The following is an 18,716-nucleotide window of genomic DNA, read 5'->3' on the forward strand; positions in this document are numbered from 1 at the left end:
CATGGGAGGAGCTTGATTTTGTGTCTGGTGAACCATTTCTGTGTAGATTTGGCCATATGTTTAAGGACATTGTCTTGCTGAAAGACCCAGTGACGACCCGTCTTCAGCTTTCGGGCATAGAGCAACCGATTTTGATTTAAAATGTCCTGGTATTTCAAAGCATTCATGATGCCATGCACCTTAACAAGGTTCCCAGGGCCTTTGGAAGCGAAACAGCCCCACAGCATCACTGACCCACCCCCATACTTCACAGTGGGTATGAGGTGCTTTTCGGCATGCACATCTTTCGTGGCATGCCAGACCCACTTAGAGTGTTTGTTGCCAAAAAGCTCAATCTTGGTCTCATCTGACCAAAGCACACGGTCCCAGTTGAAGCCCCAATGCCGCTTGGCGAACTCCAGACGTTTGCGTTTATGATTGTGAGTGAGGAAAGGTTTTCTCCGTGCATGCCTCCCAAACAGCTTGTTGGCGTGTAGACAGAACCTCATACCCACTGTGAAGTATGGGGGTGGGACAGTGATGCTGTGGGGCTGTTTCGCTTCCAATGGCCCTGGGAACCTAGTTAGGGTGCATGGCATCATGAATGCTTTGAAATACCAGGACATTTTAAATCAAAATCGGTTGCCCTCTGCCCGAAAGCTGAAGACGGGTCGTCACTGGGTCTTTCAGCAAGACAATGTCCTTAAACATATGGCCAAATTTACACAGAAATGGTTCACCAGACACAAAATCAAGCTCTTCCCATGGCCATCTCAGTCCCCAGACCTCAACCCCATTGAAAACCTGTTGGGTGAGCTGAAGAGGAGAGTACAGAGGAGAGGACCCAGGTCTCTGGATGATTTAGAGAGAATCTGCAAAGAGGAATGGCTGAAGATCCCTCTTTCTGTCTTTTCCCATCTTGTGAAACATTATAGGAGAAGATTAGGTGCTGTTTTGTTGGCAAAAGGGGGTTGTACAAAGTCTTAACACCAGGGGTGCGAATAATTGTGACACACATTATTTGATGTCAAATAATTATTACTTTATGTCGGATTTTTTCCCCACTGAATAAATGCACTTGTATTGAAGGTTGGATTTTTCTCTTTTTTTCCATTAAGGTCCCATATTATTTAGGGGAAAAAAATATTAGAAGCTAAAAAACACATAATTATTATAAATCCAATAATTAAAGAGGGCACTGTATACATATATATATATCACCCAGGCAACCAAAACACAGATGGAAATTAAGATTTTTAAGAAAAAAAAAATTATACTTAATTGGTTTTAGTATACAGCAAAATAAAGAAGCTGTTTAATACTCAACACCTTTGTACGGTACTGTAATAACATAACATTTGAATTGAATTTGATAGCCTTTAGACGCACAGTATTAATTAATGTTATTATTTTTATTTTGCAGAAAGATGATCTAATGAAAGTCATTAGGTGATGATTAAAGAACACAAGGCAGTCGCGAACAAGGCCAGGCTGCCTTGCAGCATTAATGGAAGTCTGCCACTGGATAAGACAGCAATGTCAGCGTCTGTTCTTGCGAGAAAGTGGGCAAAAAAGCTCAGAGGATTCTCACATCTCCCCTGGGAAATGTCCATCAACGAGAAGAACAATACTTGTTGGGGAGGGGCCCCAATACGGAGACACTGGCAAAGGTTACAAAGGCAACATCATCCATACTACTAAGTACAGTTTGTTGACCTTCATCCCCATGAACCTGTTTCAGCAGTTTAAGAGGTCAGATTTTTCATGAAATTATTATTTTACCTTTTTATTTTTCTCATATATGACCTATTTTTATGGTCGCTTAACTCATTCACTGCCATTAATAATTATAGATATCCAGTGTTGGGCACGTTACTTTAAAAAAGTAATTAGTTACATTACTCACTACTTCTTCCAAAAAGTAACTGAGTTAGTAAATGAATTACTCTATAGTAAAAGTAACTAGTTACCAGGGAAAGTAACTATTTCCGTTACTTTAAAAAGAACTTGTTGTATGTCAAATAATTTGAAATTTTCTGAGCAGTATTCGAGTCAGTGGAATAGAGAAGAACAGACAGGTAGTTAACTTGTTAGGTGCTTCAGCAGATTTGAATTGCTTACCACAGATGTCGACAAAAGCTTTGCCCCGGGACATAAATTACACATGACATGCAGGTTCTTTCCTTTAATTTTGACAAACTTCAAATAGTGTCTATATCTCCACCTCTTAAAGGACAATTTTTCTTCTGAATGCTCTGCCATCCCGACCCTGTGCATCTGTTTTGCGTGTGTGTGTTTGCCGCACCCGCTGTTCCGGTTTGCTTGTGAAATCACCGGCTCTGATTGGCTTATCACATAACATGACTCTAACCCTCAGCCAATCACAATCACTTCCATCGCATCTCTCGAGGGGCATTCAGGTAGGCTCGTTTCCCGACAATTCACGTCACCTTCAAAGGGTCTGCCGTCCTCAAGATGGAAGCAGAATAAATAACGCCGTTACGTAACGGCGTTATTTATAACGGCGTTACTCCCAACACTGTAGTTATCAAATCCATTACAGCTGGGATGGCTGCTATGATGCGATTATGTTTAACTGCCATTGTAAGTCACATGAAATTAACAGCAAGTGAATGTGTAGTATAGGAAGTGACCCAAATTAAACAAGTAGCCCCTAAGCACCCAAGACCATTTAACAACTTTAATCTCGCAATATTAACACTTTTTCTCGCGATATTCCGACTTTAATCTCGTAATATTACGTAAAATTATGACTTTTTTCTCTTAACTTTACGACTTATTTCTCGTCATAGTTTTTTTTCCCTCATGGTATTTCAACGTATGACCTCTAGTAATAGTACGTCTTTAATCTAGTCTTGTTATAACTCTTTTCTTGAACTCCTTTTTTTTCTGTCTTTGCGTGGACCTACTACTCCATCGTCGGATAAACCACCTCATCTATGCGTAAAAGCATTTTTCTGATATTTCAGTATGTTTTAGGAATTCTGACTTTCCACTACGTTTTTCAATTCAAACTTTCAGTTTTGCTAATTACTTGCTGCTAAATTTGAAGTGGGAGGGTGGCAGCGAAATGTTCATTTATACGCTGTTAACCCTCCCAATTCAAGTGGATTGGGCATTGAGCGCTGTCATTGGCTGCCAATGAGTTAACACGGGACTTGATTGTTAAGGGTTTTTTTCTGCGTGCGTAATTTTGATATGTCTATTTTTGCTCGCAGGGTGGCTAACCTCTACTTCCTGTTTCTGATTTTGCTAAACTGGGTGCCAGTGGTTGAAGCCTTTCAGAAGGAAATTACAATGATTCCATTGCTGGTGGTACTGACTGTCATTGCTGTCAAAGATGGCTTGGAAGACTACAGACGTTATATCTTTGACAAAAAGATCAACAACCGTGTCGTGCAAGTGTATTGTAGGTAAGTAATTCTCTACAACACTAACTCAGTAAATATGTGTTAATTATGTGGATATATACACTGCTGGCCAAAAGTATTGGCACCCCTGCAATTCTGTCAGATATTGCTCAATTTCTCCCAGAAAATAAATTGCAATTACAAATGCTTTGGTAGTAATATCTTCATTTATTTTGCTTGCAATGAAAAACACAAAAGAGAATGAAAAAAAAAATCATTACTATTCTATACAAAGCTCCAAAAATGGGCTGGACAAAAGTATTGGCACCCTCAGCCTAATACTTGGTAGCAAAACCTTTAGACAAAATAATTGCGAACAACCGCTTCCGGTATCCATCAATGAGTTTCTTACAATGCTCTGCTGGAATTTCAGACCATTCTTCTTTGGCCAACTGCTCCATGTCTCTGAGATTTGAAGGGTGTCTTCTCCAAACTGCCGTTTTCAGATCTCTCCACAGGTGTGCTATGGGATTCAGGTCTGGACTCATTGCTGGCCACTTTAGAAATCTCCAGTGCTTTCTCTCGAACCATTTTCTAGTGTTTTTTGAAGTGTGTTTTGGGTCATTGTCCTGCTGGAAGACCCATGATCTCTGAGGGAGGTGCAGCTTTCTCACACTAGGCCCTACATTATGCTGCAAAATTTGTTGTTAGTCTTCAGACTTCTTAATGCCAGTCAGCAGTCCAGTGCCAGAGGCAGAAAAGCAACCTCAAAACATCAGGGAACCTCCGCCATGTTTGACTGTGGGGACTGTGTTCTTTTCGTCGAAGGCGTTGTTGTTTTCCTGTTAACTTTATGTTGATGCCTTTTCCCCAAAAGCTCTACTTTTGTCTCATCTGACCAGAGAGAACATTCTTCCAAAACGTTTTTGCCTTTCTTAGGTAAGTTTTGGTAAACTCCAGCCTGGCTTTTTTATGTCTCTGGGTCAGAAGTGGGGGTTCCTGGGCAGAGGCGTCATGTCCCATTAGGCAAACCAGACATTTGCCTAGGGCCCCCAGGCAGTAGGGGCCCCCAAACGGCCAACAGATTTAGCACACGCATCTTTACTGCACTGTCGCAGCGATAAGTGTAGAAAGTGTTTCAATACCATGGAATCATTTGGCAGATTAGCGATTCTGTTATGAATCCTAATCAGTACTAACCATGTCACGTAGATTATACATGTTAAAGAAAATCCAATCAGCTATTAATACCACATGATTGTTTAAAGAGTGTCTCACCAATTAATCTTTGGTAAGTTCTTGCCGAGTTGTTTTACGTTGATTTTCCACAGGTCACCTCATTATTCATGTGACTACTTAAAGAAATGGTTATTTTTCCAAAAACGTCTATTAATGGGCCTATCGTATTCCTCGTCGAATACTCTATTAAAAAAATATATGACATACAGTATATGCATCTAAAATAATCCTAAACGATTTTATTAGCAATTTTAATACTCCTTTTAGCAAGGTTCCTTCGGTATGCGTACGTTCCCATAGCAACCAGTCCTGTTATTGTTCTACGTCACAAGCGCTGCATATTCTGGGAGCGAGAATAGCCATAAAGTGTGCATTTCGAGCAGAAGACGGCCACCTGTTAAAATGTGTGGGTCCATGAACAAATGTAAGTACATCCATATGAGTCGGTGTAAAATGCTTACTTTTCGCCACTGTTATGGCCAAGATGACCGGACGTGCGCACTCGCACCCCACCACCTTTGTGTTCATTGTACTGTGCGAGTATGTATGTGTGTCACGTGACTCAGAGTGAGAGTGGGCGGCGAGCTGGCCTTTTTTTAATTGGCAAAATGAAGAGAAGTTATCCTTCTGGAGGCGAAAAAAGACGGAAAAAAAAGCAGAAGTGGAGAAAAGGAAGCAAGACAGCGGTGAGTGTACGATGTTACTGTAGTTTTATGTCCTGATGTAGTAGAAGCACTGCAGACTAGTAGTAGTACCGGATTACATTTGTACTTTTTCTGATGTGCCTTTTACAATAAAACTTTCTATATAAATTTTCATCTGGGATTTTTTTCAGAAGATGTCAGGGCAGCTGTAGTTACAATAGAAGCTTACATCCACTGAGTGTGGAGTGAATGAATAATGCATGGGGGGGGGGTTGAGTGTCCTAAAAAGCGCTCTATGAGAGCGAGGTGTTATTAGACTTTTATTAAATATGCTATTGCTCCAAGTCCAATTGTCCCCCTTACTTGCACACGCTGGAAGGACCCCATGGTGCTTGTTGCCTGGGGCCCCCGGGGACCCTTGCTACGCCTCTGTTCCTGGGTATCCTACCATAGAGTCCCTTTTCATTCAGATGCCGACGGATAGTATGTGCTGACACTGTTGTACCGTCGGATTATTGGACAGCTTGAACTTGTTTGGATGTTGGTCAAGGTTCTTTATCCACCATCCGCATAATCTTTTGTTGAACTCTCTCGTCAATTTTTCTTTTGTCTCCACATCTAGGGAGGTTAGCCACAGTGTCATGGGCTTTACACTTATTGATGACACTGCGCACGATAGACACAGGAACATTCAGGTCTTTGGAGATGGACTTGTAGCCTTGATATTGCCCATGCTTCCTCACTGTTCTTCTTCTCAAGTCCTCGGACAGTTCTTTCTCCATTCTCAATGTGGTACACACAAGGACACAGGACAGAGGTTGGGTCAACTTTAATCCATTTTAACTGGCTGCACGTGTGACTTAGTTTTTGCCGCCACCACCTGTTATGTGCCATTGGTAAGTAACAGGTGCTGTTAATTACACAAATTAGAGAAGCATCAAATGATGTTTCAAAGGGTGCCAATACTTTTGTCTGGCCCATTTTTGGAGTTTAGAGTAAAATGATAATGATGAAAAAAAATCCATTCTCTCTTGAGTTTTTTCATTTCAAGCAAAATCAATGAAGACATTACTACCAAAGCATTTGTAATTGCAATCATTTTCTGGAAGAAATTGAGCATTATCTTACAGAATTCCCTTGCCAATTCTTTTGGCCAGCAGTGTATAAGGGTGTGTGTTAGTGCTGAAAAAAATCTATCACAAAATGGGCTATTTATATCACAATATTGTTATCTCACAATATAATACATTTTAAATTATTTGCTGAAAAATTATACAACAATAGCATAATATAATTGATAATAAATTAATTACTGTTGATATTGGAACAAACTGTGTTGTCTGTGTTCTGTGTGGATTATATGTGTTGCTATTTTCAATTGTTTCAAATGTATTCCTCACCTACGGTTGGCAGGCGGAGCCAAGATGGGTACTACTATGGCATATAGAATCAATAGTAAGTCAGAGCTAGTATTGTGTCGTTCGCGAATGAACCGGCGCTTAGAGCCAGCTCTTTGAAGTGAACGACGGGAGCCGGCTCCTAATAGGGAGCCGCTCCTAATAAGAGCCGACTTTTTTTTGTCCTGTTTTTTTCTCCCCTTCGGTTAAAGCTGCACGTGATTAGTCAAGATCCGTGGTAGAAGAGGGAGAGGAGGGTTACACACACATGCTGCAGTGAGGAGAAGGGGAGGGTTTAGATATATACTAATCTATCTATCTATCTATCTATCTATCTATCTATATATATATATATATATATATATATATATATATATATATATATATACTTAGATAATATATGGTTATGATATGGTTTTTCTTAATGCCAATCTTCGCTAAAGACTAGCTAAAACTTCTTTATGTTTTAAAAATATTAATTTATAATTTGTTGTGTGGTAATCAAAGCTTACTTATGTTGTTTTACTGTAAATAGTTACTTAAAAGCTCATAAATATACACAATCAGAGATTGGAACTTTTTGTTGACCTTGTTTTGAGATGGGTCTTTGTTTTTGTACTTTATAATTAGGGCTGTCAAACGATTAAAAATTTTAATCGAGTTAATTACAGCTTAAAAATTAATTAATCGTAATTAATCGCAATTAATCGCAATTCAAACCATCTATAAAATATGCCATATTTTTCTGTAAATTATATATATATATATATATATATATATATATATATATATATATATATATATATATATATATATATTCTGTATAATAAATTGTTGGAATGGAAAGATAAGACACAAGATGGACATATATATTCAACATACGGTACATAAGGACTGTAGTGGGCATTTCACTCTACTGTCATTTAAATCTGTCTATGCTGTCCTCACTCCGAAGCGTCTACTTTTTCCAAAGCTAGACAGCTAGTGAACGACGCCTTAATAATCAGACTTCTTCCTTTTTCATCTGATTTATTAATAAAATGGCCTCAAACCATTGTCCTCTTTAGACCGTCGTAAAACTACAAAAAAAAGTACACAAGCATTGCATTAGCAACAACGTTAGCTTAGCACGCTATACAGGTTCACTTAACATAAACAAAAAGCGTCTCATACAAAAAATATAACATTTCGCTTACTAACACAATATGTACATTCTTTACAACAACCATACTACTGGACAAATCTTGTCCAAGGATCATATAAGCACAACATTACAACGTAGGCGTCAGCCCGAGACGTCGTGCAGCCATATTGAACTGGCAAGAAGACAATAAACCATGTCGCAAAGCGACCACAAGAGTTCGCTTTTAGACAGCACAAAAAGCCTTGCTGTAAAACTTACCAAAAGGCAGAATACTGTCTGAGTGGGACATGTGTGTTAATTGCGTCAAATATTTTAACGTGATTAATTTAAAAAATTAATTACCGCGCGTTAATGCGATAATTTTGACAGCCCTATTTATAATTTATTTTTTTGTAGCACTCCATGTTGTACTCAATGTTGAGTATGTTCAGAAGAATATAAATAAAGCCATATACATAATAAATATTTAATATACTGTTTTTTTTACATTAGTAATTCGTTTTACACATAATTTTACATTATTTTTGGTAGTAAATTAATTTAAGCAACAAAAAAACTGAGGAGCCATTTCAGTGAGCCGAGCCAAAAGAACTGTCTTTCTAAAAAGTGCCGGAATTCGCATCACTAGTCAGCGCAAATTGGTCACTATCTGCTAGCCAAAATGCGCATTGCACGAACAGGTCTATTGATTGCGATATTGACAATAGAGATGTAAAATGTCAATAGAAATCCGGATGACGTTTTCACGATACAAATCGTCAAATTGTACAGCACTAATGGTGGGTTTTAATTGAATTACCTGGTTGATTTTTGTGTCAATCTACAGACACTTTACAGTATATTCAAAATATTAATATACAATTAAATCTATGTACTCTCATAACAGTGAGCAGAACGACTATATTGGTATACGCTGGAAAGACGTTCAAGTCGGAGATTTTGTGCACCTATCCTGCAATGATATCATCCCTGCTGACATTTTGCTCCTTTATTCATCTGATCCTCACGGCACATGTTTCATTGAGACGGCCAACTTGGATGGGGAAACCAACCTGAAACAAAGGCAGATAGTTTCAGGCCTTCCAGTGCAGGTAGAAGTAAAGGAACTTTAATTGGTACCAACATGGTTTTCTTCTTTTTACAATTGTCCATAGTTCCATATGAAATCAAACAAATCAATGAAGAAAATGAATTTAAGTAGTGTTGTCGGGGCATTTTTGGGTCACTTCCTCATAATCAGTGGCACTGAAAGATGATAATTTGCAGCCAGTTCGCTAAGTTGAAATGAATTGGACGTCCACCATTGTCAATGGTAGGCTTACATGTGCTTGTACATGTTGAATCCCTTCCTGTTGATTTTAAGACATTTCTGGGTCACTTCCTGTTTCCAGCCTTCCCACTTTAAAGAGATTGGATGTCTAATAGAGATGAACTCATTTAAATTTATAGAAGAAGGATGATTGGATATTCTAGATACAGTATCGGTTGAGAGACCATTAGAGATGAACTCATTTAAATTTACAGAAGAAAGATGATTAGAAATTGTAGATATCAGTTGACAGTCCATTCTTTTTATGCACATTAAATATTTTCAGTTTTGATGTACTGAAAAACAAATCATTTTGTCCCAAGGGAAGGGAGTTCAACCCTGAGAGCTTCCATAGTCGTATTGAGTGCGACAACCCCAACAATGACCTCAGCACGTTTCGAGGTTTTATGTAAGTATTGGTGATGCAACCTATTAAAGACTGAAACTTTTTGATTTCATATTTATTTTCGGGGAATGTGTGTGTGTATTTTCATAATTCCCAGGGAGCTCTCCGGTGGGACTCATGTTGGACTTGACAATAATAACCTCCTGCTAAGAAGTTGCACAATTCGTAATACGGAGACTGTTGTTGGCGTTGTGGTCTATGCTGGTAAGATACAGTATATCATCATATATTGTCACACTCCTATTATTAAGTGCAGTTTTTTTCCACCATCAATAACCTATTATGTTTTGCCGTTGTTTTGACTCAGGACATGAGACCAAATCCATGATGAACAACAGTGGGCCAAAGTGTAAGCGCAGCAATTTGGAAAAGCGCTTAAACATTGATATTCTGTGGTGTGTGCTCTTGCTGATAATCATGTGTCTGACTACTTCTATAGGTGTGTACTCTCAACGACACACAAAAACAAGACCGATTTAATGTACATTGTTGAGAAATAGGAGTTATGACATGACCACCATTGCAATTCGTGCTGTCTGATATGGAAAAAAAAATCTCAAATCACAATACGGCCTATTTGTAAGTCTTTTGTATTTTTAGGTAAAAATCTATAAAACAGTTATGATAGCCCCCTTCCCCCCAATCACTTTATTTTTGAATTGATATTAAATTGATATGCCACAAATATTAAGTAATAGTATATTTGTGTTGCTATTTTCAGTTGTATTTTATGCATTACTAGCATACAGTTGGCGTAGGAAGCGAATTGGATAACTATTGAGTGGAGATATACATCTTGAGGCCCATTAGTGGTACTACTGTGGCACATCGGTGCGCAGGAACAAGTCTATTAATGGCGATAATGACAATAGAATGTTTTATACATTTATACGGCCAGTGCCTTCATGTAAAACAATGCACTGTGCTTGTACTAATACTTTGCTAGGTCATGGACTCTGGCTGAAACAGATTAAAAATGCAATATTTTTGGTTGATGAAGAGACATCTCCTGCCCTGGCTGGCTTCTACATCTTTTGGACCATGATAATTGTTCTGCAAGTATGTTGGTACAATTGCATTTTTTGATAATCAACTAAAACAGGCTAATTATAGACCTGAACCCATCTTTTTCCGTTTTGCGGATCATGTCGCTCAATAAAATTGTGTCCTCAACAGGTGCTGATTCCCATTTCACTGTATGTTTCCATTGAGATTGTAAAGCTGGGTCAGGTCTACTTCATCCAAAATGATCTAGCCCTCTACAATGAGCGCATGGACTGCAGGATCCAGTGCCGTGCGCTCAACATCACTGAAAACCTGGGTCAGATTCAGTATTTGTTCTCTGATAAGACAGGAACTTTAACAGAGAACAACATGGTGTTTCGTCGCTGCAGTATTTATGGGATTGAATATCCTCATGTGGAAAATGGTAAATGCTTCTTCAAACGATCCAATATGACAACAACATTTGTACAAACAGTGACACACAAACCAGACTCTTTGGCGAAATCACACATTTCCAACTTCCAACCTTTCCTAAAATTTACGCGAGGCAGGCACCCTTTCAATTTTGCTCCTAACAGTTTTTGACAAAAATCCCCATTTCCAATTGCGAAAACGGTTAAAATTTCAAAATGCTATTTGTCCAACAGTTTTTGTCCAATTCACATAATTCACACATAAAAAAGATTTCACAATTTGGCTTACAAAACATACCACCCAGTTTCACAAGAAAGTATTTTGCTCACTTGGGTTCCTTTAATGTTATTCTTATTAGGTCTGAGACTGGAAATGTACATGGCAGAGAAGAATGACGCTATTGGTTGTTCTGAAACTCCCAAATCTGCCTGCAGAGGTAAATCTCTGAGCTGTCGTTCCATCAACTGCAACTGCAGCTCAGTATCAGTTCACACTTTCCTTGCCGAGTCTGATGAAGAGCACCAACTGTCGAATGACTTCCTTCCGATGACCAGTGCCTTTTGCAACCAAATGGTTAGTCATACACAGTTTACGCAACATGGAACAGGTTACTTGTTACAATAAGACCCCCCCCCCCCCCCCCAAAAAAAAAGGTCACTTGTGACTCACTTTTTGTTGATTTTGTGTCACTTCCTGACATACACTCAAGTTGGGTTACTGAATCTGAATATCATGAATTGTTGAGCGTTAGATTATCTTTTGTGTTGTGAGATTCAGCGTGCCTCTGTCAGAGGAGAGTAAATTAAGCCAATTGTATTGGTTTGTATTGTATGTTGATGCTACATTACTACTTAGCACGGAGCGCTAAGCAAGCTAGTTAATGATTATGCTAATCAGTGTCTTAAGTGTCTGTTTGTATTGTGTTTTGGAGAAGTATATTAGCACTTAAGTTATTATTGGATAGTAAAGTTGTCTCATTTCCTTTTATAAAGAAACCACACACATAAGCCTATTCATATAACGGCTTAGAGTCTCCTTTCAACACAAACTCCATTCAAACTGTAAATTCTCATACAAAAGAGTGTGCTTTAAAATTGGGATTTGGATTGTATTTATGAACAATCGTTTGATATAGAAAACTGATACCTAAGCGACTGCCTCTTACGTATTCGTTTTTGTTATTTAGTTTGTTTAAAGAAAATAAATGAGTCATTGACACAATTTATATCAGCGCTTTGCCTACAAGAAAAGTCAATCAGCAGCACTTTTTTAAATTTGAATAAACAGGAATTCTGTCTGATTTGTGTTCTGATTCTTTTTGTTTCTAGTCAGAACCTTTATTAAAAACTAACAAATTTTATGTACTTAAAATAGTAAAGTTGTAGACTACAGTTAAGTCAGGAAGCTGTAATAAAATATTTTTGAAGGAAATAGTTGTCCATTTTTTTCTTTGTTACTTACAACATGACTAAAACAACTTCAAGTTAAATTGTTAAGGTAACTGAAAAAGTGGCATTTATCCAATGACCCGATTAATCATTTAATTAATCGCCCGGTTAATCGATTACAAAAATAATCGTTAATTGCAGCCCTATTTCCTATTTATTGGGGACTTTGAGTCAGTTCCTTTTCAGAAACCCAAAATCAACTAGAAGTGACTTGTAAATGCCTCAAAAGGAGGTGACTGAACATCAACAGGAAATGACTTGGAATGTCCAAAATTAACTCATTGCCTGGCATTGGGTGCCACTGATGGCCAGACGTCCAATCCGTTTGAAGTGGGAGGGATGGCAGCAAAAGAATGAATGGATTGGACGTCTACTAGTGATAACATCATTCCAATTCACAGCAGGATTAAAATAGTTTGTTTTTCTGTTTATTAGTTGTTTTTGTAGAATGTCGTAGAATGATTTCCTGACCAATGAATCGATAATTGTTGTATCGCCAAATTGTGAAATCACCGTTATCGTGAGCATTGTATCGCAATTGTATCATATCGTTATGGACCAAGAAGTTCCCACCCCTAATAGTGAGTCAACCATAGTCTTCCCAAACAAGTCATCTGGTGGAAATTCTTCTCGTTGTAATATCACAAAATAAAATACTGATTATGCAGAGGTTGTGCTAGACATTTTCATTGTCTGTCATTTTGACTGACAGGGTCATAAAAATCCGGTCATAATCTATTTTTACCAGTCACTTAAATTTTTAAAATGATGATGACATATTCAATAGTATTTAGTTTTCATTCATTTTTAATTTTGTAACGCTTGCTTGGCGGCGAAAAATTAGACACGGAAGTTGTATTTTTCTCCCTCTTTTTACTCTGCTTACCGCCAACAACACCAACAAAACAACTCCACTCCCAAAGAAAACGAGGCAACTATATAGACCCCAATCACCAACGTCACACAATGATCTTAATTGTGGTTGTAAGCCCAAAATCTTCTAAATATATATTAAATGCATCTTACCAGATATAAAATGACTACTACATAGCCTGTGGTGATCGTTTGGTGCCGATTTCTTGTCGAATTACAGCAGTCCATCTCGCTCTCCTCTTCGGGTCTCTCAGAATACGGTAGAACTTCAAGTCTCTCCGTCTATCTTCTCTGTTACTGCAACCGACCGCCACACACGCCTTCGCCATTTTGATTATTAATGTTAACGAGCAGAAAAACACACCGTAATAGGAGGCATGTACGTAGCGGTAATGTGTAAACACGACGAGCTGACGGACAATATGGCTGCTCCAGTCAGGGGGCGGAGTTGTGACGTCATGTGATTGGGGTCTATAGACAAGTTTCCTGAGCGAAATATGGGCGCCGCCATCTTGGAAAATGTCTGCTTCGCACTTCCGGTCCGGTTGAGTAGCAGTGTATTAGCAGTGTATTGACGACGATAAAACTACGAAATCAAGCCAGAGCAACCCATGGAATCTTCAAAAATATGACACGTAGATGAGATTGGATGGCAGTTCGTGTCACTTCGTTGATCATTCGTGGACAAAATTATTAACAACGGTCAGCCTGTTAACGTGAGGAATGGATTGATACTACGGCCATTAGTGACCAAAATGTGGTGAAATTACAAGTTATATTACATTTGCCGACTGCAGAAGGGCTGACATGGATTGTTTTGTTACAAGGAAATGCTACAAGGTTATGTACATATGATGTTAACACAAATAGTATGTCATTCTTTTTTTTATTGCAGGCATTGATCGCAATAAAACATTTAGACATGATTCCATTTCTTGTTTTTTTTTTAAACGATTGGTGCACTCCAAAACAGGTCAATAAATCACATTTATAAAAGTATTGCAAAAATAGCATACGAGAATGTGATAACAGACCGCAGAGCTCCGGAGCCTCGTGAACAAATAGCGACATCACGGAGACCCTCGGAGGCATTTAGATGTGCTTTTTTTCCCGTCCTTGGTAATTCCAGCTCCAATAGCATATATTTAAAGACGCTGCCGTTCACAAGTTCGTTGTTGGATCACGGCGATCTCGGCGAACCACCGTCTGTCACAATTCCTGCCTCTCTCTCGGCCTCTCCCGGGAGTCGAGCTTTCATCATCATTGTGGAACGCAAACGATATATGTTCGATATATGTCCATCAACGTACAAGTCAAGTTGTCTTCCCTTTTATAACAGCGTTTCCCAGCTGTAAACAAATGAATAAAAACTTGTAACACTTGGATTTATGCGGTGCATTCAAACACGATTAGCAACAGGCGGCTAGCAGCAGTAGCAGAAGCTAGTTGTTGTAAAAATGATTAAACTTCGTAATTACAATCATCATCGTAATATCAATAGCAAAGGCAACAAGTCGGTTCGTGCGCCAGATTTTAGGTTTCGTATTTTTAGAGCACATTACCTTCCATTACAGCGGGGGCATGACTGCAGGAGCTGTCAGTTTTGTACATCTCCTTCCCTCCCTCCTGTATGACGAGTACGAGCACCCATGGTTTGGAAATCGACATGGCACTAAGCATGGAGGCCTTGGCTTGGTTCTCCACCCGCCTACATAAAAATAACATTCCCGGGATCTTGTATAAAGACCTTCCAACTTCGATTCCACCGCCATTGACTTCAATGGTAAACAGGCGGAAACGGAAGGGGAAGGAAGACATAAGGAAGTAAACCGGAAGTACCTCGAAAACTTGTCTATACACAGGCGGCAATCTAGTCCACCAATTGGATGACGCGCTAGCACACCGGGTGTACCAATAAGAACCTCGCGTTGATGTGTCAATCACGGTGCTGCCGCCAGACCCTGGTGACGCTACAATATTCTGACAGAATAGCCAACGACGTCATGCATTAAGAGAGACAATAGCTAATTAATATGCTCACTCGCCACCCTGTGGTCTGGGGTGTGAATTGCAACCTGTCAAAAAGACGGACGGACTTCAGTTTTTTCCGTCACTGTTTTAAAAAACCGGTCAACGACGGAAAATATTCGGTTAACGCGACCCCTGGTATAATCACAAACCCACAAAAAGTCGCCACCTCTCCATGTTTTCAACAATGTATTAACCCCTCCAGACCTAAGCGTGCTGCTGAAGGATGTGACGCATTCGTGTCTCTAAACCAATAAATACACTGAATTTAGTTGCTATTGCCACTTCTGGGAGATGATTGGATGAAACTTTACCCATCGAAATCAAATCATGAGGTTTAGCCCGCCCTTTTTGCTATTTTTGGCTCTTTAAAAATTGCTGACCAAAAGCAACTTCAACAAGGATAACGTAAAGTGCTCATTTCTCATTCAAAACACATTAACATTAAAAATAACTAATAAAAGCATTAAATACCCCCACTGGTGTTTGAGTAAACATCAGCGCAGCTTTTTTTATTGCCCGGCAGAAAAATTGTGAGTCTGAAGGAGTTGAATAAGCTTAAGATTCTGCTTGTGTGTCTTGTATTCCAGGCAAAAGAGGTGATACCAGACCCTGAGCTAGTGAAGAAGCTCAGCTGTCTTTGCTCTCCCATAACACCTTCTGCCAATGCAATTTTTGAGACGACATCAAGTTTGGAACTCACCTACATCACAGACTTTTTCCTGGCAATGGCCATTTGCAATAGTGTGCTTGTTTCATCACCCATGCAGCCTCAATCTGTGGTCAGTCACCAAGAAATGTATATCCACCAAATATTTTCACTGTATTTTGGTGCACATCCATCTACTTTCAACACCACTCATCTGTTCAGGATCGTTGGAGTGGTGAAGCGTATCCTGACTGATTCAAAAAAATAATTTAAACCAGAATCAAAGAGCGGGGGTTTAGTTTTGTTTAGAAATAATCTGTTTTCGAAAAGCAAAGCCGAAGATAACAAATTTCGAGCAAACCTAAGGTGTTATGCATTCGAGCTAACATTACATTGCATGGAATAAAAAGTCTGCACTCAAACATTTTTTACTAAAAAAAAAAAAATAGAATTTTTTTAAAAAAATAGCCCTGAGATTAAAAAAAAAAAAAAAAAAAATCAGGCTCAGTCTTCTTACAAATTTCATTACGATCTGTCCTTGAATAATGAAGCAGTAGCAATTTTAGTTATATGATGTCCTCAACAAAAAGAACAGAATGAATGACCTTTTGAGCCTGACCCAAGCGGTCTAAAATATATGAAAATGAGTAGATTATTGTTTGATTTCCTATATTTGCAACAGTGCTGTATGACAAATTATATATAACCCAAAATGATATAAAACTTCCTATTGACATCTTACATGTCTATTGTTGTCACTGCCATAAATAGACCTGTTCCTGAAATGTACATTTTGACCAGACACTGATTTACTATATTTTGGGAATCCGTATGCGATAGTAGTATCAGCAATCAACCTCAAGATAACCCCGTCTCCACTTAATAGTTAGCCAATTGGCTCCGCCTGCCAACCGTACGTGAGTAATGCATTCAAGACAAATGAAAATAGCTACACATATAATTACAGCTGTAATGAAACAAAAACTGATTTGCTTCATATTATGATTCTTGACACACGATTTGATACACAAAACAATTATTTAAAATGTGAAAAATATTTTACTTACATTACATTAATACAAATATTTTATGGAACAGCTCACCTGAAAAGGTAACACTAATATGCAAAATAAATAAATCAATTAAAATATAAATATCAAATATAAAAATAAGTATAACAATTCTCCACCTCCAACTTGTTCAAAGAAACAAGAAACTGCTTTACTGATGTGCACAAGGGACAGAACATTATAAAGATTGAACAAGTAATTTTAAGAATTTCAATTCTGATCAGAGAAATGTACCAAAGCAACCGAGAAAAACCTTATGTGCAAAAAAGGGTTTTCAATTTAAGGCTCACCTAAAGCAGCCATCTTTCTCATTACTGCCTCGACGTCATGTTGACATTGACTCGCAGGATATTGCTGAGAGCTGCATGCTGCATGTACATTACTTGAGATAATCTGTGGGTTTTGTCGTGGGCGGGATTCAAGGCAAGCCGTTGTGGGAGAGAAGTATGGAGGTTCCCAGAAGAATTGGTAACTGGCATTTATGTTGAAAACAAGTTACACTGCCTACAAAATCTATCTCGGTGAAACCAACAACAAGCCGTAGAATTACAGTTCACACAAACAAAATAAGTAAACTCATCTATATCAAACACTGTAAATGTTAGCATTGCTACATTTAGGCTAATGGGGAAAAAAGACAACTTACTTGAGCCCGCTATAAAACATTGGCAGTCTTTTCCAAAATGCAAACTACCGGTTAAAAGGTTGTCACCTTTCTTCAAACATGAAAAATCGCTGGTTAACATCATTTGCAAATGAAAAAATGAAAAGAAAAAAAAATCTATTAGTGACACCACAAGCAATGATGAAAAGTGCTTTTTACGGAGTGTAAAGTTGTTAGCGGTTTAGCGAACGTACTTCCGGTGAACATTTCAAAATAAAAGCACGTCAAGTTTGTCATATAAATAACGATTTCTGGAGATAATCCCACATACTTCAGAATTAATTCTATAATATGTAAATACTATAATACTACAGAATTCAGATTTTACACTAAGAATAACTTTAAAATGACACCAGTTTTTAAATATGATTGGCAATTCATGTTATAATTATTATAATACTATTATATATAGTTGTATAGTACAATAATTATGCTAGAAATTTTTTTTTCAATAAGAATTATTTTGAATAATGTTGGAAAGGCGCAGTCAGCGTTCTGAATCAGTTTACATTGCATTCTTTTGCACAAGTAAATGCTATCAGCTAAGCCTGCACAATATACCGTTTGAACATCGCCATCGCAATATACGCATGGACGTGCAATTTTTTTTCTTTTTTTCAACATTTAAACTTTTATTTTACTTCATGAACGCAGCAAGTGTGCAGATCCTGGATTAAACTGAGTTATAAAAATTAGGGCCGATTGCGCCATTTTTCAGAGCATCGGAATTTAAAAACAACATACATTCATGTTTTTCTGCTTCATGCTCGTACAGCACCACAGTGTCTCACTCTCACTCCTGCAAGGCAGCGCGACCAAACTGTTTTTCTTTGTCAACAGTGCGGTATCCCGAACGGAGATATTCAAGTTATTTGGTGAAAATTTTCTTGTTTTAATATTGCAATATAATATCGCAGGCTCCAATGATAGTTTTTTCCAATATCGTTCAGGCCTACCATCAGCATTTAACCTCAGTGTTCATGTGTGATTAATTATTGTTATTTGCATGTTTATTTGTACTTTAATAAAGAATTTAAGTGTTCCAAAAATGTTTTTGTGAATTAATAAGCGTCAAC

At 38.2% G+C, this 18,716-nt stretch overlaps 1 protein-coding gene across 6 annotated transcripts in view; it reads left to right on the top strand.

Moving 5' to 3' along the window:
- Positions 1-18,716, top strand: part of atp10d (ATPase phospholipid transporting 10D) — a 50,933-nt gene that overhangs the window by 8,504 nt on the left and 23,713 nt on the right. For 3 of the 6 annotated variants that reach the window (XM_057859107.1, XM_057859104.1, XM_057859105.1), the window contains exons 2-11: positions 1,403-1,731; positions 3,219-3,413; positions 8,661-8,871; positions 9,407-9,492; positions 9,587-9,693; positions 9,797-9,928; positions 10,436-10,548; positions 10,666-10,918; positions 11,267-11,481; positions 15,848-16,039. In XM_057859107.1, coding sequence (XP_057715090.1) covers positions 1,487-1,731; positions 3,219-3,413; positions 8,661-8,871; positions 9,407-9,492; positions 9,587-9,693; positions 9,797-9,928; positions 10,436-10,548; positions 10,666-10,918; positions 11,267-11,481; positions 15,848-16,039 — 1,749 coding nt within the window. In that variant the 5' untranslated portion in view covers positions 1,403-1,486. Of the gene's footprint in view, positions 1-1,402; positions 1,732-3,218; positions 3,414-8,660; positions 8,872-9,406; positions 9,493-9,586; positions 9,694-9,796; positions 9,929-10,435; positions 10,549-10,665; positions 10,919-11,266; positions 11,482-15,847; positions 16,040-18,716 lie in introns of those variants that run through there. The other 3 variants (XM_057859106.1, XM_057859108.1, XM_057859109.1) reach the window with 3 other exon arrangements.

This window comes from Corythoichthys intestinalis, chromosome 15 (genome assembly GCF_030265065.1).
Source record: "Corythoichthys intestinalis isolate RoL2023-P3 chromosome 15, ASM3026506v1, whole genome shotgun sequence".
NCBI classification, from domain to species: domain Eukaryota; kingdom Metazoa; phylum Chordata; class Actinopteri; order Syngnathiformes; family Syngnathidae; genus Corythoichthys; species Corythoichthys intestinalis.